General features: G+C 39.7%; 2 protein-coding genes across 4 annotated transcripts; one reads left to right on the plus strand and one right to left on the minus strand.

Moving 5' to 3' along the window:
- Positions 1–1,166: 1,166 nt before the first annotated feature.
- Positions 1,167–8,400, minus strand: LOC146365752 (sex comb on midleg-like protein 4). 3 transcript variants are annotated; one of them, XM_084915645.1, is made up of 8 exons: positions 8,206–8,400; positions 5,312–5,548; positions 4,817–4,946; positions 4,466–4,666; positions 4,129–4,290; positions 3,815–4,033; positions 3,572–3,717; positions 1,167–3,485 (listed from the first exon to the last, which is right to left on the minus strand). In XM_084915645.1, the coding sequence occupies exons 2-8, from the start codon at positions 5,540–5,542 to the stop codon at positions 3,360–3,362; spliced, it is 1,215 nt and encodes a 404-aa protein (XP_084771771.1). In that variant the 5' UTR covers positions 5,543–5,548; positions 8,206–8,400; the 3' UTR covers positions 1,167–3,359. The 3 variants fall into 3 exon arrangements, with proteins under 3 accessions (XP_084771771.1, XP_084771769.1, XP_084771770.1); XM_084915643.1 differs by lacking the exon at positions 8,206–8,400 and adding an exon at positions 6,396–6,709; XM_084915644.1 differs by lacking the exon at positions 8,206–8,400 and adding an exon at positions 5,909–6,128.
- Positions 7,781–18,722, plus strand: afg1la (AFG1 like ATPase a). Its single transcript, XM_084915642.1, has 13 exons — positions 7,781–8,048; positions 8,396–8,601; positions 10,288–10,339; positions 10,441–10,542; positions 11,791–11,921; positions 12,015–12,114; positions 14,695–14,753; positions 14,854–14,936; positions 15,035–15,105; positions 15,199–15,299; positions 16,041–16,181; positions 16,271–16,381; positions 18,121–18,722. Exons 1-13 carry the CDS (start codon positions 7,922–7,924, stop codon positions 18,256–18,258), a joined length of 1,422 nt encoding a protein of 473 aa, XP_084771768.1. The 5' UTR covers positions 7,781–7,921; the 3' UTR covers positions 18,259–18,722.
- The last annotated feature ends 1,111 nt before the right edge of the window (positions 18,723–19,833 follow it).

Raw genomic sequence — 19,833 nt, forward strand, 5'->3', positions numbered from 1 at the left:
ATAATGGGGTCAGTGTATGTTCAAATAATCCCTGTGCACCAGAAGCTTAGGCTTCGGAGTTCTCCATGTACTTTTTTTTTCTATTCTTGGATGTGTATCGTGTAAAAGACAGGAGGTATCCCTCTAGATGCGAGCACAAAGCTGCTGTACAAACCTTCTGTCGGGGGAAAGTTGCCTTAAAGGGAGAGGAGCTGGCTGGTTTCAGACAGTGGGTGTACCCAGGCAAAGAAGGGTTATTCTCAAATGTGAGTAATGCAAAGCTACTCTACCAGAGCCCAAGATTTGTATTTTTTTTAAATGGAGCAGGAAATTAGCATAAGAGGTCCACTTTAATAGCTAGGCCCTTCTTACCTGATTACAGCAGCCTGTGACATAAACATGGTGCAAGTTCCAGAGCAAATGTGTCTTTACTTAGAAGATTTTAGACCAGATAATAAGTCAGGGAAAAATAGCTACAATGCACAGAGCAGAGGAGAAAATGAGGATTAATATTTTTTTAGCACTTATTTTGATTTATTATAATATCCCTGAACGTAATGACCGCTTGAGAGAGAACCAGCAGCGTGCACAAAACCAGGGTCTTGAAACTGACGCAGCTGAATGGAGTTTAGTCATTGTTACCTGCATTATTAACATCTACTTTTTCTGCCGTGATGTCAAAAAGTCTTCAGTGAATTATTAAAGCCCTCCATAAAATCATTTTCTTTTACTTACAGTAAAAGTCATTTCATTCCAAATTAGCCGTGATATAAGTCTCAAAGACCTGACAAATCCTTTGAACTATAAGGTATAAATTTGACTAGAATTACATGATATACTATATACTGATATATTTTTAAAATATTCTATTCTGCAGTTGGTAAACCTATTTATGATTCACGGAGACCCCTTGAGAGCCCTGCAGAGAAACCTGGAAGCTCCCTGCACACCGGTTTGAGAGGCACAGATATAGGTCACCTTTGTTAAATCATGTGTGTCGAAGAGCAGACGAGGCTTCCAGCCAAAATAATTCTCAGATGTGTGGACCCAGATTTAAAACGCCACCTATTCAGGATGATTGGGTGCTGTAAAAAAAAAAAAAAAATAGTGCTAACTGGTGTTCTACAAGTCAAAGGCAACCAGGCCCTTCGAATATTGTGTTACAATAACTCTAACATCACCTCCGGTTATTTGACTTCTTAATTTAATGCTCACATACAATACAGCATACACATATGTTTTCCTTTACATCTCACAAACACAAAAGCAAACAGTTGAATACGTTGATAACTTTTAGCACCGGTATAGAGCACTGATCCACTCAGCTTTCTCTAAAAGTCTTATTCATAGTGACTTTCAAAATAAAACAGCTTAGTTTGATCTCACTAGGCATGGCTTACATGGAATATCTTTACAGCAGCATTCACTTACAAAGGTTAATTGATTAAAAAAGGATGCATACTGTACACCAAAAGTGGTATACAAAAGCAATATCATCTTATATACCCATTTACATGGCCTTTTGGGTTTTCTCAGTATAACATTTAAGTGTTTTGTGTGTTCTGACAACTTGTGTATTAACACTGATGCTCAATAAAAACATAGAAACATATAATAAAAAAAAATGTTCTTATGACTGTACATAAAGAGGCTATGGAGATAGGCGGCGTGTAACAATCTTGCATATTAAAACATTAATATATCACGTTCACAAAGCTCTCGCTTTTCTTTATATGTGTATGTACAAGAGAGCTGCTGTCCTTCTGTGTAGGCTATTGTTCTGTTTTTGTTAAGCTGTACTGTTTTTAATATGAAAATTATAATTAAAAAAAGAAAGGCAAATTCAATGGGAACATTACTTTTTTGTCATACAGTAATGTGAAAAAATAGTATCAAAAATGATTTTCTAAATCTCTCAATCAAAAAGCGACGTAGTCTTTAATGCACCGTTTTTTTAAATACACTCGTAGATATGTTTTTTCACCTTGGTAAACAAGAAAACGAGATCTGATAGTGACATTTGACAAAATGAGACTTTCTTAAGGTATAAAGTGTTTTCTGTTATACATTGCTTGTCTGATGACGGATATACTGTATATATAATCTGCAGCAGACAGATGTTCTGCCAATGAAGGTTTGTGAGACAAAAGAGATTTTAATGATTACAAATATGTTATATAATGTGTATGAAGGATGTATTCCACAATATGATGGGTTTAGATCAAACTTTATGCCAGACATAAGACAAGAGGAAGGGATGAATCGTAGCTCTGGGAAACTTAGCAAAACACTCATTTCTGCTCTGTAAGCCAATGGCAAGGGAGTAAGCTGTCCAGGTCTGAGGTGCACCAGTTCAAAGTCAAAATGTTCGAGTCTCTCTGCCCCCGAGTATTTTATAATCAGTATGAGGTGGTTGGCTGTAGTGCACAATGGATGCAGCGACTGAATCGTCAGCTCCTCTTGGCTTTATTTACCTTTACACAGTGTTTGCTTATTGTTTTGTTGTCTGGCTATTTTGGGTCAATCTCATAGCATAGTGCAGTGGTTTACGCAGTCACCTAACAACTTAAAGATCCCCAGTTTAATCCTGGAAGGAGACACAAATCCCTTAGGTGCCTTAGGATGTCAGGAAGGGAATCTGGTGTAAAAAAAACAAACACGTGGAGAAACTTTGTGAATAAGGGAGTAGCTGAAAGTAGCTTCTTCTTTTTATAGCATCATTTTTTGCCACTACAGATTTGAGTGAAGAGTCTCTCAACAACCCATTTATCCTTCATCTGCTCAGCACTAAAGGGCTGACAGTCAGAATTAGGAGCCCAACAGTGAACAAAAAGGAGCATCTAGCATTTTAGGAGGTGGTGGAGACCAAAACTGGAGTTAAAAGTTAAGTTGACCTGAATATGGTGACCATAAAAATAACTCCAAATGAATAATATGTTTATTAAATGATGCTCATTATCATGTTTGATATAGAAACTTTAAAGAAAAAAACAATATGTGCAGATTTTTACGATGTAAGAACCAAACTAATCTGTGATACTAGTTAATCAACCTAACATTTACAGAATTTAGATGGATACGGTCTTGTGGTGTGACCTTGCTAATGTTAAAGTGCTAAAGTTACCAACAAATACCTTTATGATAGAGATAAATGAAAGACTGAAACAATACAGTTATTCAGTAGTTCATATGACTGATTTGCTTTTATACTTTTGGGGCAGATAAGGAACAGATGCACCTTACTTCCGGGAACTCTAAATGAAGTGGCACACCTCATGACTCTACTTTCTTCCCATTGGCTGACAGACCTGCCTTCCCCAGATGTGACCTTCCTCAAATATCCTGCTGGATTTAAGAGGTTAATAAACTGTAGTCAGTTTTCAGAACTTAGTCTGCTTAAGCTTGTCGATGTGGTAGCAAAGCTTCAAGGCCGGCCCCAGCTTGAGTCCGAGGTACTTCATGATCATGTCGCTCTTTAAGAGTAACAAAGCATTTCCATCTATCTCCTGTGAAAGGCAGAGGAAGATGGTGTGAAACTCAGTGAGGACCTGAGGTTTAGTCTAGCCAGGTAAATCAGCAGCATAACACTTACATGTTTCCTAAAGACATCTGCGTGAGGACCTAGAGCCTGGGGATCTGCATCCCTGATGAACCATACAACATCTTCCACAGACCAGGTGGATGGGTCTTTATTGGGTGGAGCCTTGGACTCCTGCGATTCTGAAGACACATTATAACCTCAAGAAAGAACAAATGAAAGATGGAGAGTTACTTTTGTACCTCAGAAAAATAAAGGCCGCATCAATGCTTGATTTATCTCTTGATGGTGTCATACCTGTCCTGTTGCTCTCCGGGAACGCGTTTGGGCTGGTGGATGACTGCCTGCACATGGAGGCTGAGCCATTAGAGAACTGCTGTGAAGAGCGAAACCCGTAGGTGGACTTTGGTGAGTAGGACGAACTTATGGAGCTGAAAGCGGAATCGCCAGGGTCAACGGAGTAGCGTTTGCCATCTGACTGGTCTAAATGGTAGTCATCAGCCATTGATGTTTCAGCTAAAGAAATGATGGAGACTTCTGTTAGTGATAAAAATCCCCCACAGATTCAAAGTATTTGTTTATATTAGTTCAAGAACTTAATTTGGAAGTACCATCTGACTGGTAGGAGCCACCACTGTGCTGTGTAATGGGCTGATCACTGAAAAGGTTTTCACAGTGCAAGCTGCGACAGAGCTTCTTCAGAAAACGAAGCACATAGTCGATGCTGTTCACCACGGGGAGGCTCAGAAGATGCTGCTTCCCATCAAATGTGGCTGGAAGAGCAAAACAGAAGACCACTTGAAATGCAGCTTAGACAAAAGTTTCTTATAAGTCAGACAATGAAACCTTTAATATTTTTTTTCTCTCTCAGTAACACCTTAGGGAGTGTGCTAAAGAAGCTATTAAACAAACAGATAACAACACCTGAAGGGGGTCTTTGTACAACACCTGATATTTTTTCTCCTCCGTAGCCTTGCGTGAGGAGAGTGAACACCGTTTTCTGCTGGAAAGCACTGTCGATGCAGCCCTGAACGGCCTGCTGAAGCACCACAGAGGGTCTGTCGGGCCCAAAGTGATCGGGAAGCTGTTGGATCTTCTTCCTGTCCAGGTTGGGCCCAGTGTTCGCCTGCTTGTTGATGTAGATACAGACTGGAAAACACAAATGAAGAAAACGAAGGAAAGGAGAAATAGCAGAAAATATGAGGGAAAAAAAAGAGATCATATGCTTTTTTGTCTTTAAGCTAACAGAGAAGCACTTTAAAGCTTCTTAAGTGGGATTAACAGCATATTGTATTTTACCTGTGAGCACCTGGGGCGTGGCAGAGTGGGGGATGGTGGCAGCATCCTGAGGAATGGAGCTCATATCGGGCTCTGGGGTGCTGCTGGGTGGAGAAATAGCCAGTGGTGTCATCACCATCCTGGGTTTGAGCTGGAGAGGAAGAAGGGGGTTTTGTATTGCTATGTCTGTTTTGGAAATATCATTTATTTATGCACACTAAATCATGCAGGGAGGGTTAGGATTGTTTAACACTGTAGTTTTCAAGCTTTGGCCTGTATGAAAAGAAAACAAATGTGCTGATAATAATGTCCTCTTTAGGCTAAAAAATAATTCCGTAACACAACAGAACAAAGCCTCACAGATGTTAACTCCAACTCTGTTTATGCTGGGATCCCACAAAATCTGAAGGGCATGGAGTCTCCCTGTCTGTGTACACATGTATTTTTAAACACATTGCACCCACACACACTACAACTCATCCACCAGCCCCCCTTCTCCTTTCCCATCTGGCTGACCTTGAAGCCCGGCTTTCTCCCCCTCTTCTTGGGCACTTTGAGTGGAGGGAGCGATTCAGGGTAGCGATTAGGAAAATCCATCTTGGCGACATTGCGGAGCGGAGGTCTCCCTCTCTTCCTGCCCGGTATCTTCCCCGCCTGGCTGGGGATGAAGGAGGGAGCCACTGCAGCTGATTGCATCTCACCGTTGTTGCCGTCTGATTTCTGTGCCGTCACTGCAGGTACGCTCATTTGTAGCTGGACACAAAGGAAACAATGAGTGAGCTCAACAAGGGCAAGGGAAACGCATTGAAAACATGCACTTTAGTTGCACATCAATACTCCTCTGTAGCCGCTGCATACTAGAGTGCAGCATTAGCATGAATTCAGAGGAAGCAGACGCAATTGGCAAAGGTGTACAAACAGTAACATCCAAACACTAGTAGCCTGCAGAAAACTCAGCCGAGCAATGTGCTGAGAGAAACAGCATTTAGCTGAGCACCATAATAATCAAACAACACACAAAGGCAGCCATGCATGTGCCGTGGTGGAAACAGCACCTCCATCCTGCACTCGTAACACACTAATAAACCTGAGAGAGGGAGGGGTGACTATTACCTGCTATCTTCTATTGTGAAAGCCCACAACCTTTTGTTTTAAATCCCAGGAGCCTAAAGGCAACTACAAAGTTAAATACCATGCAGTGCAGGAAAAGCCATCTTGCTTTTTTGCCCCCCTTAGTCTCCCTTTGGTTAACACACCGCTTCTGCTGCTGCTGCTGCTGCTGTGCTGCTACTCCTGGGCACACAGGCTGCAGACATCTCATTAGACTAATGCATTCAGCAGTGGCAGAGGGAGGGGGGGAAATTGACTTCACCATGGCTACCCAGCTATGAATTACCATTATCATGACAGCTTCCAGCCTATTCTTAAAATAAGAGAAAGGAAACAAGAAGCAGCTACTAAATAAAAGAAATACCCCCCCCCAAGCAGCAGCATAACTAACCGGAAAGAAGCCATTTGCAATGCCTCAAAATGTATTTTGAAGAGATTTGTGAAAGGATGCAGCATGTAAACAAACAATAACCGGTCAGCAGGCACTCACCATCCAAAGCAGATGTGAAGATGTGGAGTATCCCTACGCTCCGTGCTGTGGTTCCTATATTTTCTTCTGCTACCAGTAGCAGAGCACAGATCTCAGAGCAAGGCGGATTCCACTGTAATACTGTATATATGTCTGTGTGCTTGTGTGTGTGTGTGTGTGTGTGTGTGTTTGTGTGTGTGTGTGTGTGTACAACAGAGACAGACAGAGAGCGAGTGACAGTGTGTGTGTGCATTAAAGAGACAGAGAGACGGAGAGAGAGGGAGAAGTGCTCCTCTGTTGTCATGGCAACAAGCCCGTAAGCCCTGACAGTTGTCTGCCATGTTTTGTCTGCAACCCAGGCTCAGTGCTTCGGAGGCACAATTAGACCCAAGACAGATTTGCATCTGTCCGTTGATATAAAAATTAAATATCTGTTATTTGTTTATTTATTTTTAACACGATTCTTTATTTATTTTATTTTTTTTGTTTCAGCGTTATTGTGAGCTTTTAAATGTTTTATACTTAAATTATATTTAGATCTTTGGTGAATTGTTGATAAATTCATCAACCTATAACGTCTATCAAAATGATCATCTTAGTCATGTTCTTAAGTAAAAATGACCCAGATTATAAAAAAATGTTTTAAAAATTCCTGCTTCGAGCTTTCCAGATGAGAGGAATCAGGGCTTTTCTTTGTTATGCATGAGAGCACGCTGAATATATTTGGGCTTTCTGTTTGTAAAAACAACACCAGGGAGCTGCTGGAGCTGCAGAAAATCGGACCCATTTTTTGTGATATGTTACAGCGAATAAAATAAATAGCTGCTGTCCAAAATAATCATGTTAACATTAAAATTTTATTGTGAAAATATGAAGATTTTACAGAATTCCATGTGGATTTTTGCTGTGAAGATCGCATGTTTTATCATTTTGTGTTTCAAATGTATTTCTCATTAATTTGAATAAACGCTTCTTCTTTTTTTTTACTTCGGGTGGGCGAAGAAAGACTATATCTGGCATTAATTTACCCCCTACAGTCATACAGTGAAGTCAATGATACTGCTGCACTTGATATTACAGTCACAGAGGACAAATCAGGTGTGCGTGCAGCCGTGAGATTTAGGCAAATTAGTTTTTTTTAATTATTCAAGAAATTATCTAGCAATACATTTTTAAATTAAGTAATTATCCCGAACAACACACAATTTCCCAGAGCTGAAAGTGATGCTTTTAGAGGTCTTCTTTTGCCTGACTACTAGCCGAAACCCCAGAGATGTATTAAGTGTATAACATTATGAAGTGGCAACACGCAATAATAATATAGCCTTTGAAAATGTATTTTTAGGATGCAATAGCACATTTACTACGCATAATTAAAATGCAATATTATTTTAGTTACGTTTTTCGTATTTATTTTTATACGGACAGTATATAATGAAAGGTGCTGTTAAATAATCTGGCATGGTGAATTGTCGCCTCCTGTTGGCCGAAAAGCGACTGAAAATGTCATTGCTAATAAAGTTTGATTGACAGAATTTGGATCCAAGATGGCGGCGCGCGTACCGCTGTCTATGAAGATGTCACCCTCAGCTTCTTTGGGCTTAAGGCTTCTTTTTAAAGAGCAACATTCCTCCGGAAAGCTGCTGAAATCTCTCAGCGAGTTCCACAGAAGAGGTGAGGTTTGTTTTCAGCCAGTTTAGACTGTTTAAAGTAACCGTCCGCGGCTCTAATCATAACCTTGTCCTTCTTTTACTTAACATAATTAGTTATTGTACGCTTTTCCACGTTAACCTGGCATAATGCATATTTTTGAGGTTTTGTACAAACTTACCTTGTTATGCTTGTCGGTTTTTCCTGCCCTTTGAGCTGTCAGAGTCGTTACCCGCTAATTCTTCCTATTCGCCCACCAGAGCAACGTTATCGTTACTGTCCGAATCACCCAAAAATCGTTGTCGTAGTGGTCTAAAAGCTTTGCGGAGAGCTAACTTATCGGTAACGTGCGTGTTGTTACGGTTTTTAAGGCTACTCTGTGAAAGTCCGGCAGGCGGAGGAGGAGAGCGGTGTTAGCGCCGCCGGCTTCAGCGGCCCCCTGGATCACTACACCGGGCTGATCAGAGATGGGACGCTGCGGGAGGATGAGCACCAGAAAGCGGTGATGCAGAAACTGGACGAGCTGCACAAAACTCTGAGAGGATACAGCAACACCCCGACATCTGTCTTCTCCAGGGTAGGTAGAAGCATGCCCCAACTTATGTTATTATTATTAATATAATAATATTAAGTGAATATTAGTGCAGAGCAACGTGGTTTACAATGTTGGCAATATTAGAGATTAATCTTTACATTTGTCCAACTTTACTCAGCCTTTAACTTGGTTATTATCCAAATTATGAAGTGTTTTTGCATCACAGAGTATCACAAAGGTTTTGGAGTAATAAAATGCTGTTATTGTGTAGCAGTCACACTCCAATGAATGGGGCATCTTGCATAAGGATACTTAGGTATTCAGACCTAAGGTACTCAGGTGGGTGGCTGTAGTGGAGGGAGGGTTAGCACTGTTGCCTCACAGCAAGAAGGTCCTGGCTTTGAATCCACCATCTTGCCAGAGCGTTTCTGTGTGGGGTTTGCATGTTCTCCCCATGTCTGTGTATCTTTTCTCTGGGTACTTCGGCTTCCTAGCGGGGTTAGGTTAACCAGTAATTCTAAATTGTTCATAGGTGTGCATGTGAGTGGTAGCTCACATGTGTTAGCCCTGTGCTCAACTATGGCAGCTGGGGTAGGCCACAACCCTGAATTGGATAAGTGAAAGAGGATGGATGGATTATATATACAGGGGTCCCTTTGGCCATGTTACCTACCATACATTTCATATATTTTCCCTATTTTCCTGTCCATCTATCCATCCATCCATCCATTTTCTGCTTATTCAATTCAGGCACTGGAGCCAGTCCCACTTGACACTGGTGTACCCGGAAAGAAGCCGTTTGAGCACATGAAAACTGTGTCTTACAATTATATGTGCCTTGAGGTGACTGCTGTTTTGATTTGGTGCAATATAAATAACCATGCATTAAACTGAAAAGGCCCCAGGGTACAACAGTACTAACAGTTACACCACTGTGCTGCCCTACACGTGACTGTTTCACGTTCAAAAACATTAACACAGAAAGTCCAGTGTTAATGATGACTTGTAAAACGTGGTTTTTCAGTTTACTACTTTGTCTTCATCTTCTTCTGTTGCTCCTCCAGTTAGAGGTTGCCAGAGCAGATCATCTGCCTAAATCTCACCCCGCTCCTAGCATCTTCTTCTGCCACACCAACCCTCTGCATCCATGAATCTTTTCTGTGGTCATCCTCTTTTCCCCCTGCCTTAAAACTCCATATTCAACATCTTTCATCCCATATATCCACTGTCCGTCCTCTGCAAGTGTCCAAAATATCTCAGCCTCTCCTCTCTAACTTTGTCTCCAACCTGCTCAACCTGAGCTGCCCCTCTGATGTACTCTTTCTAGTCCAGCTTGTCCACCCTGTCAACACACTCCACCCTGCCTGTGCTCTGTTTTTCACATTTTTCAGGTTACCACTGTGTCTGAGGAACGTAAGAGCGGCTCTCTTTCATGCTTTATCTTCTTTGCTGATAATTTCAGCAGCATGCCTTTTTAAAATTTGACTCTACAGTGTTTCTCTTATCTTCTTACTCAGTCTCATCAGCTGTAGGCTTTGTTGACATAACTTGCGCTCTTACCGAGTGTGATTCCTTCAAAAAAAGCCTGTGTGTTGGGCATGCTTTGTCCAGGTCACACTTTAAAAAAAGGAATTGGTGAAAGATTCCTAAATAATTTGCCATCTATTTGTCTATATTAGTTTCTAATGATGATTTTTGCTGATTTTTACTTGTCTCTGCATCTTTTAGTTTTTCACAAAACCAAAGCCTCCCAAAGGTTACTACATCTACGGTGATGTTGGTAAGCCATGGAACTCACAGAATTGCATATCTCAATGTAATGAAATTAAGATTTGTTCCTAACTCAGAAGATCTTTTTTTTTTTTTTTTCGTTTGTTTCAGGCACGGGGAAAACGATGGTCATGGACATGTTTTATTCATATGTGGAGACTGAGAACAAAAAGAGGGTTCATTTCCATGGTTTTATGTTAGACGTGCATAAAAGTGAGTACAGTTGTTAGTTAAGCTGCATTTAAGAGAAAAAGGGGGGGTGAGCTGTGTTTATCAATGCAACTTTGGACTTTCTCTGCTTCTAGTGAACATGTGGGGGAAGATAAGGTGTCTTTGTTTTATTGGCAAAAAGAAATACTGGAGTGAAACTGAGTTTTGTTCCAGATAAATCAAGTCTCTTGTATCTGTGCCGTAAAAGAAGATTGCAAATATATATATTTTTTCTACATCAGTACATAATCCATTTGGATATATTGTGCCACTCCTGCCACTTAAACCTAGCTGTGTAAGGATTTTTGTGTATTTACTAAAATCCACTTGTCACTAATGGTAAAAGCTCTAGCATGAGACACAGTTTTGTTTTTTAAATTTATTTCTCTGTGATTTGATTTGTGGAGATTCAAAACATTTACCTTTGAAATACTGTAGTATTTCCTCCAGTTTAAGCAGTACTTCACATACAGTCATGTGAAACGAAAGATTTAAGAGGACTCTAAGTACAGCCTTACTGCTTCCATAGCAATTAAGAGGGTAAGTAGCAAATTAAACTCAGCATATGAGCACAAACACCTCATAACAACTGTAAACACAGCAGTGGAGGGGTGATTATTTGGGCTTGCTTTGCAGCCACAGGACCTGGGCACTGTGCTGATTGAGCTGACCGTGAATTCATCTTTATAACAAAGTCTTTTAGAGTCAAATGTGAGGCCATCTGTCCAACAGCTAAAGCTTGGTCCAAACTGGACCAAGAACAAGCGATCCCAAGAACACCAGGAAATCTACAACAGAACAGCTGAAGAAGACAAGAATCAGTGTTGTAATGATCCAGATCTCACGCTAACTGAAATATTGTGGTGGGACATTAAGAAGGTTGCGAATGAACAAAAAACCCCACAAACCTCAATGAACGAAACATATGTTGTAAAGAGGAGGGCGCAAAATTCCTGCACAATGATGTGAGAGAAAGTTGTGCAGAAACAATTATTTAATAATGGCAACTTTGTCCAATGTCCTGTGCAGACAGCCATATAGAAGCGAAAGAGTCTTGTGCAAAACAATATATGTTACCCCATCTATTGCATGCTTATTATACATAAAATATTTAATATTATAATATTGTAAGACTGTGGTAGTTTGCATTTTCCACTTGGTTTTTCTGGGATCTTATTGGGTTCACTTATATTTGTCTATTCTTACAGACTTACGATTAACAGTAACTGCATTTATCTTTTCAATCTACAGGGATTCATCGGCTGAAACAGAGTATGCCAAAAAGGAAAGCAGGAAAAATGGCCAAGTCTTATGATCCCATTGCTCCGGTTGCAGAGGAAATCAGTGAAGAGGCTTGTCTATTGTGCTTCGATGAGTTTCAGGTACTTTTAAATCATCTTGTAAAAAAATATTTAGTCTCTATAACATGTAACCTCATGTAACAATCATGTTGTTGTGCTTTACCCACATTTCAGGTCACTGATATTGCAGACGCCATGATTCTCAAGCAGCTTTTTGAGAATCTGTTTCTAAACGGTGTTGTTGTTGTGGCTACTTCTAATCGTCCGCCTGTAGGTAAGTAATGTCTAGTGTAATATGATTATAATTGTGTTCTTAACACGGCTTAAAACTCCTTTGGTTTACATAAAAAAACAAGTAATGCCTTTAAAGCACAATCCTATGGGATTGTAATCAGAAATGTATAAGCTATAATCACATTCAGGAAATTATTCATCGTATTAAAGTAAACATGTGCATACATCATTTGACAAAAACAACTGCAATAAATATTGTGTTACAGTGGTCCCTCGCTATAACGCGGTTCACCTTTCGCGGCCTCGCTATTTCACTGATTTTTTTTGTTTGTGCAATTTTGCATGCTTTTTATTTTTGTTGTTGTTACAGCACATTGTGTTCTGCGTCCTGATTGGCTGTAGATCATTGCAAAATGCAGCTGCTCGAATTTTAACAAGAACTGGGAAATTTGAGCACATTACTACTGTTCTTAGACTCTGCTTTGGCTACCTTGTCAGGTTCGAGCAGATTTTAAGGTCCTGCTGCTCACCTACAAGGCTTTAAACGGACTGGCACCTTCATACCTCTCCGACCTTTTACACCTTTATGTTCCATCCCGTGCTCTACAATCTCAGGACTCTGGCCTTCTAAAAGTTCCTAGAGCCAGAAAACGGACAATTGGAGAGCGTGCTTTTTCTTTTCGTGCCCCGTTTCTGTGGAACAACCTCCCTCAAGATATTAGGTAGGCATGCTCTGTGGAGGTTTTTAAAACTAAGTTGAAGACACATTTGTTCACCCTATCCTACATGTCTTCATTCTATGGCTTTTAGTTTTTAAATTTTTACTGTTTTTAACTTGTATTGTGTCTTTTACCTGTATTGCTATGTATCGCTTTTATTTTATTTATCTCTTTAATTGCACAGCACTTTGTTTGAAAGCGCTTTATAAATAATAAAGTTATTATTATTATTATTATTATTGTCGATCAATCTCGTTCCCTGTCTCCTGTCCAGTACAGAATGCGTTCAGCTTGTCAAATTTACATAAATCTTCGATCGCTAGCAGTGTGACTCTGAAGTGCTGTACTGTATGTAAGTTTTCTCCCCAACAAACACAACAATGTCGATAAAACGTTTTGCACCGTCAAAGGCACCTGCGGTAGCACCCAAAAGGCAGAGGAAGATGCTATCCATCACATAAAAAGTAGGACTTCTGGACATGGTTAAGGAAGGTAGAAGTTACCGTATTTTTTGGAATATAAGGCACATTAGGCGAAACCAAACAGTCAGATAAGTCAAACTTCACTCAACTCATCCTTCTTGCTTCCTCCACTTCCGTACCACTGATTCATTAATGTTGAATTCTCTCGCAGCTGCTCTATTCCCATGTTCTGGACCTGAAAACAGGGTTTGATCTTTGGTTTCATTCTATAATCCTGGACTTATTTTTCTACGAAGGTTTGAACTTTGAGGGTGTTTAAACAAGAGAGAAAAGTGTGAAAATCTTCATGCCTGTCTGAGAAAAGTGTATAAAGTGTGTAGTGATGGGTTTTACAGCCTTAAAACATCTAGAATAATTGTAAAATATGAAGCTGGCTTCTTTGTGGATTTCACCTATTGCGGGTTAATTTTAGAATGTAACTCCCGCGATAAACGAGGGACCACTGTATTTAAAATTTGTAACAGTTATGCTATGTCAAACTGTTATTTGTCTTACTCATTCATCATTTGTTTAAAACGAGTCATTTTACCTCACTTCGCCCTCCTTTTAAGCCAGCTTTCTTCTTACTGGCTGACCCTTTCAAGCAGAAGGTTTGGACAGCAAGTGGGCTGAGCTGTTTTGTGGCTAAATCCATAATGTTAGGAGCCTGAATCGATGATGTTACGAGTATCTGCTCACACTGACACCACAGAGAGCCAAGAGTAAAAAGAAACTGTTGGAAACTGAGAGTGTTTTAACCCACAGGGGTTAATTTTACATCCAGTGACCTCAATATCCGAATTAAATTGTAACAGTATAGAGTATACACCCACCAAGCACTTTATTAGGTACACCTTGGTAGTACGAGGTTGGAAAGAACTGCTTTAATTCTTCGTGGTATAGATCTAACAAGGTGCTGGAAATATTCCTCAGAGGTGATAGCGTCAGAAACACTCAGAAATGCTCTTCTCCATACCTTCGTTGCAACAAGTGGTTATTTGAGTTTCCTGTCACATTAAAGCAATCTGGCCACTTTCCTGTGACCTGAGTCAGCTCTGAGCCAATGAGGCATTTTCACCCACTGAATTTGCTCATGCCATATTTTCTCTTTTTTTGGACCATTCTCTGTAAACCCTAGAGATGATTGTGTGGGAATATCCCAGGAGACCAGAAGTTTCTTAAATAGACTAGCCTGTCTGCCACCAACAACCACACCACATTCATAGTCGCTTAAGTCCCCCCTCTTCTTCATTCTGACGCTTGGTTTGAACATGATCAGGTCATCTTGACCACATTTACAAGCTTAAATGTGATTTGAGTGTACAAATTACAGAAAACAAGAAAGCGTAATCGGTCTTCTGTAACACTTTGAAAGCCATTTAGATGTATGCCAGATAACAGCAAATGTGACGATGACTTTTTTTCTTTCTGTTTCCTCAGACTTGTATAAAAACGGCCTGCAGAGAGTCAACTTTGTGCCTTTTATTGCAGTGTTGCAGGTAAAAAAACAAAAATAAAGTGAAGTCATCTTTTGCTGCTGAGGCTATCACGTGTGACATCACAGTATTTATCTGTAAACTGTTTGTTTTCCTCCTGCAGAAATATTGCCATACTCTTCGCCTGGACTCTGGGATTGACTACCGCAAACAGAATAGACCCTCATCTGGAAAACTCTACTTCCTGTAAGAAATAATTGTAAAACAAGACAGGGGGATGATTTTGTTTTGTGTGGTTTGCACTGTTTTTCCTATTTAATGTTTCCTTGTTACATCTGTTGCAGTTCCAGTGAACCTGATGCAGAAACGACCCTCGATAAAATGTTTGACGAGCTGGCTTTTAAACAGAATGACAGTAAGTCTGCTTTCAAAATGGCACTCTGTCACTGCAGCATTTTACTGATGACCTGCTCATTATATAAAGTGCTGAACATAATGTTTTCTGCAGTAACACGACCAAGAGTTCTGAACGTCCACAACAGAAAAGTCCGTCTGAACAAAGCGTGCGGGACCATCGCAGACTGTACGTTTGAGGAGCTTTGTGATAGAGTGAGTCTCTTTTACAGACACACTGTGTGGTGGATGATATGTTATAATTACTGTATATCAGTCTTTTATTTTTAGATTATGTGGTATGTCAGGTTTAATATGGGAGAAAAAGTGGTTTGCTTTATTTTATGGCACAAATTGGGCTTGTTTTGACTTTGTATCAGAAGTCTCTTATTAAAAAGGGAAATCAATGGTATCCTCAACCACAAGAGTGCAGTATTTTTTGTTTTGTTTTTTCCTTCAAATTTGCAAACCACTCGCCACAATCTTGAGCTACTGGTTTCCCATTGCTAGTAAAAACGTGCAGATGCGTGTGTTTTCAGAGTTGCAGTATGACTGGTTTTCTGCATACTGATGACAAAGTCCTGCTGCAAAGCCCTCGAACACTTGTTATCAGATGTTTACTGCACCATTTTTTTATTGCTTTAACATCACATCAAATAAATTCAGATGTATTTTATTTTAGGTACCTCTCCCTGCATTTTAGTCTAGTTGGTTTCCTTCACAATGATGGGAAATGAAAGGGGTCTGTTTAAACGACTGACTCGCTTTTGGGTCTGCTTATGCTCAAGAGAAAGAAAATGACTAATACAAAGCAGCAGAGTCGGAAGTTTCTAGTAAACATTTTATGCAAAGTGTGGTTTGGTGAAAAACTTATGGAAATGAAAAAATGACTCAAACCAGTGCGGGAAGTCTTGCTTGTGGACACCTCATACATATGTTTGAATATAAATGTTCCAGCCTTTAGGAGCGAGTGACTACCTAGAGATATCCAGGCTGTTTGACACAGTCTTCATTCGACACATTCCTTTGCTGACCGTGAACAAAAAAACTCAAGCCAGGCGGCTCATTACGCTTGTGGATGCCTTCTATGAACACAAGGTACGATTCCTTCATTTGTTTGTATGCACATTAAATCTGCGCTAAAACACCAAACACGAGAATTTAACACTAAATTTGTCTCGTTTCAGGTGCGTGTGGTGATCCTCGCAGATCACCCGCTGGAGGATATTTTTGTACAAGACGGGGATCACAGTCACGACGAGGGCCACATCCTGATGGATGACCTGGGGCTGAAAAGGGTAAGCTGTGACTCTGTTTCCACAGAGAAACCAGATTTGGGTAATTTTGGTGGTAAACACAGATGATTAAGGCCTCTGTGGCCTACGGCTGACAGTAAATGAAACCCAGAGCACACAGCTAAAAGTAAGTCAGCACATACTTTGTAAACTGTAAGAATCATTTTAACCAGTATATCAGTTTGTTCCTAAATCCTTTTTTTATTAGAAAAAATACAAGTCCATCCTTGAAGTGTATCAGTAACATAAAATAATGGAAATTAATGTGTACATTTTTGTGTGAAATGGCATTTAAAACAGAATTTGCGAATCTCATAAACCCAAATCGTATTCACAGTAAAACATAAAACTTTAAAATGTTTAAACTGACACATTTTATTATTTCCTTAAAATTATTACCTCATGTTGAATTTTATGGCAGCAGCATGTCTCAAACAGGTTGCCACGGGGATGACAAAAGGCTGTAAAAGTGAGCGATACTAAAAAGAACGCTGGAAGGAACATTTGCAGCTAATTATGTTTATTAGCAACACGTCAGTAACATGACTGAGTATAAACAGTGCGTGTTAGAAAGGCAGTTTCTCAAAAGTAAAGATGGGCAGAGATTCACATAAAATCTGCAAAAAAAAAACCCACAAATTGTAGAAAAATTCAGAATAATGGTCTTCAATGTAAAATTGAAGGTCCATGTGTAAGAGAAGAGGCTAAAAATCAGCTCAATTCAGTTTTATTTTTATAGCACCAAATCACAACAGCAGCCACCTCAAAGTGCTTTATATTATAGAGTAAAGACCCTACAGTAATACATAGAAAACCCCAACAATCAAGTGAACCCCCTTGGTGACAGTGGGAAGGAAAAACCAGGCTGAGGGAGGGGCAGCCATGTGCCATGACCGTTTGGGGGTTGATGATACAGTTTTGTATCAATGTTGGATGTTTATGATCTTCAGGGTCCAAAGGCATGTACTCCCATCTAAACACTGTCTTTTTTAAGGAAAGTCTCGCCTATTTCAGCAACACAATGCTCGCCCACAAGGACCAAAGGCTCAAATCGCATATAAGACAACATATCTCTCCCAAAAGCCTGCTGGACTCCTCGGTTCCCAGATGTTTGCAAACTGTTGTTAAAAGAAGAGAGATTGCTACACAGTGATAAACATGGTGCCGTCGCATCAGATTCAAAATGAGTTCTTTTTTTCTTCACACTGAACGTTTTCATTGTTTAAACCTTTGATGTGGTTGGTTTGCTCTATTGTGAATAAAATGCTGATTTATGAGATTTGCAAACTTAACTTTAGGTTTGTAAAAGTTAAGTAGCTTAGTCAAGAATTAAAAGCATTTAAGACTACAGGTTGTTTTTTTTCCTGTGTCAGAAGAGAGATGAAGCATGTTACCATAGAAACAGTGTTTCTATTTGGGTAAAAATTAACTTAAAATTTATCTATTCAAGTTAGTGGATCCACAGATTTTATTTTAATTTTATGAAAATCCCATTTTTAAACTTTTGGAACATCTAATTTGGAAACTATTAAACCCATAAATACAACACTGAACGAGTGTAAAAATAGAATAATCTGTGTGAACATGTAAAGATGAAAGATCTGAGAGTGAGGAGGTTGTATCGTTTTATTAGACTGCCACCATTTGATTAATGGATTTTTTTGCCCCAAAGTCGTGTGTGTTGCCATACAGACTGGGCTTCCCCTGTCTCAGTAAACTGTAACATGTCCAATGTCTAACAGGAAGAAGCCAGCAGTCTGTCCATCTTCAGCGGCGAAGAGGAAAAATTTGCCTTCCAGAGGACCGTGTCCCGACTCACAGAGATGCAGACAGAAGAATATTGGCTGGAGGGGGACAGAAGCATGAAATCACAGGCGTAACATTTAGAAAGGAAACAGTGTTACCAAACTTGGTGCGCCTTAATCTGCACTCCTCGCTGCCTATAACAGCCCAGAACTGAACACTCCTCCTCATCATCATCATCTTATGCAGCACAAACCCAGTGGAACTCCTCATCTCTGTGCGTGTGTGCAATTGTAGTGCAGAGTATTTATTCTTATCTAATCATTTTGTTGCGACATTGCACTTTAAGGAGGATTTATAAGATGAACTTTGAGTTATTGCTTTTAACTTGGTGACATTTTTGAGGTCCAACTTCACTTTTTTTTTTAATGTGTGGGAAATCAGCTGGACAACTTTTGGAAAAGTAATGCAAAAGGACTTTGATGAAGATTTAAAGGACATTTTAATTGGATCTATTTTAAGATACACTACGGTTTGAAAATGAAATGAGTTGTATATGATCTTAACACATCTAAATACAATGGCAGCAGACTGGTTTGGAGATTTGCAGCCGTGTGTTTATTCGAGTTGTGATTTATTTAGCCTGTGCATGTGAAATGTTTATCTCAGAAAGCTTTGCAGATGCTGCAGAGAATGAATGGCACCATCTGACTCTTCATCAGTGTCTTCATTCGCCAGATGGAAAAAGAAAAGCAAACCATGTCAGCTGAATATTACTTATTTGGCACAATAGCTTTGTACATCTGTCCCCACAAATGAAACCGTTTCAGTGTTGGCGTAGGTTGATATTTAACTGCTTTCTGCTTGCATTCATCCTCCATTTATTTAAATACAATAATGCACACAGCCTTACAGAAACAAAGACTGCACTGTGTGGGAAGTGAAAGTGAGAAGAAAAAAAACTACATGAGTATATCTCCTGTACAAACAAAAGCGTTACCAATGCAAGCACAGTTTTTCTGCATAAATTAGATCTCATGTCCTTTTTTTAATCAGCATTTCACTGATTCATTTTGAACGTGACAGTGAGGTTAGCAATAACAATACTCCTGATAAGATTTAATGCTCATATGAAAACAAAGTATTGTACAGTGAGTCATTCAAACACAGTTTCATCGTGTCATGTTATTCTATTTAAATATACTGGCAACAACTTTATTCGGTGCATCTTGCTAGTACTGGGTTGGACCCCCTGTGACATTAATTAAACAAGGTGCTGGAAACGTCCCTCAGAGATTTTGACATGATACAATCACACAGTTGCTGCTGATTTTTTTTGGCTGCACATTCATAATATGAATATCCAATTCCATCACATCCCAAAGTGCTCTATTGGATTGAGATCTGATGACTGGGGAATGCAGTGAACATCACTGTCATGATCAAGAAACCAGTTTGAGATAATTTGAGCATCATAAGATGGGTACATTGTGCTCATTTGTTACAAGGGACCAGAGTGTGCCAAAATGGAACCATTACACCACCAGCAAACATTTTGAGTTCCCAGAAGCAAGTGATTTACAGCTCTCTGTCACATGTGAAACTTGGTCCTAATTTTAATTTTTGGTGCCCCAAATTAACTCTAACAAAAGCTACATAATCTAAGCAGGAAATGGCACATATCTTCTTCGAAAGCGATGGTGACCGACTAT

This window comes from Perissodus microlepis, chromosome 19 (assembly GCF_051167445.1).
Source record: "Perissodus microlepis isolate ML-2025 ecotype Zambia chromosome 19, ASM5116744v1, whole genome shotgun sequence".
NCBI classification, from domain to species: Eukaryota; Metazoa; Chordata; class Actinopteri; order Cichliformes; family Cichlidae; genus Perissodus; species Perissodus microlepis.

What these genes read in the sequence shown, in the direction of transcription:
- LOC146365752 (XM_084915643.1), bottom strand. An exon ending in GGAGAAAGCCGGGCTTCAAG is followed by an intron (nt 4,947 to 5,311) that starts GTCAGCCAGATG and finishes CTTCCTCTCCAG; the next exon opens with CTCAAACCCAGGATGGTGAT. An exon ending in CACGCCCCAGGTGCTCACAG is followed by an intron (nt 4,667 to 4,816) that starts GTAAAATACAAT and finishes TGTGTTTTCCAG; the next exon opens with TCTGTATCTACATCAACAAG.
- afg1la (XM_084915642.1), top strand. Translation starts at nt 7,922, where the DNA reads ATGGCGGCGCGCGTACCGCTGTCTATGAAGATGTCACCCTCAGCTTCT. An exon ending in CTTTTATTGCAGTGTTGCAG is followed by an intron (nt 14,754 to 14,853) that starts GTAAAAAAACAA and finishes TTCCTCCTGCAG; the next exon opens with AAATATTGCCATACTCTTCG. An exon ending in ATGCCTTCTATGAACACAAG is followed by an intron (nt 16,182 to 16,270) that starts GTACGATTCCTT and finishes GTCTCGTTTCAG; the next exon opens with GTGCGTGTGGTGATCCTCGC.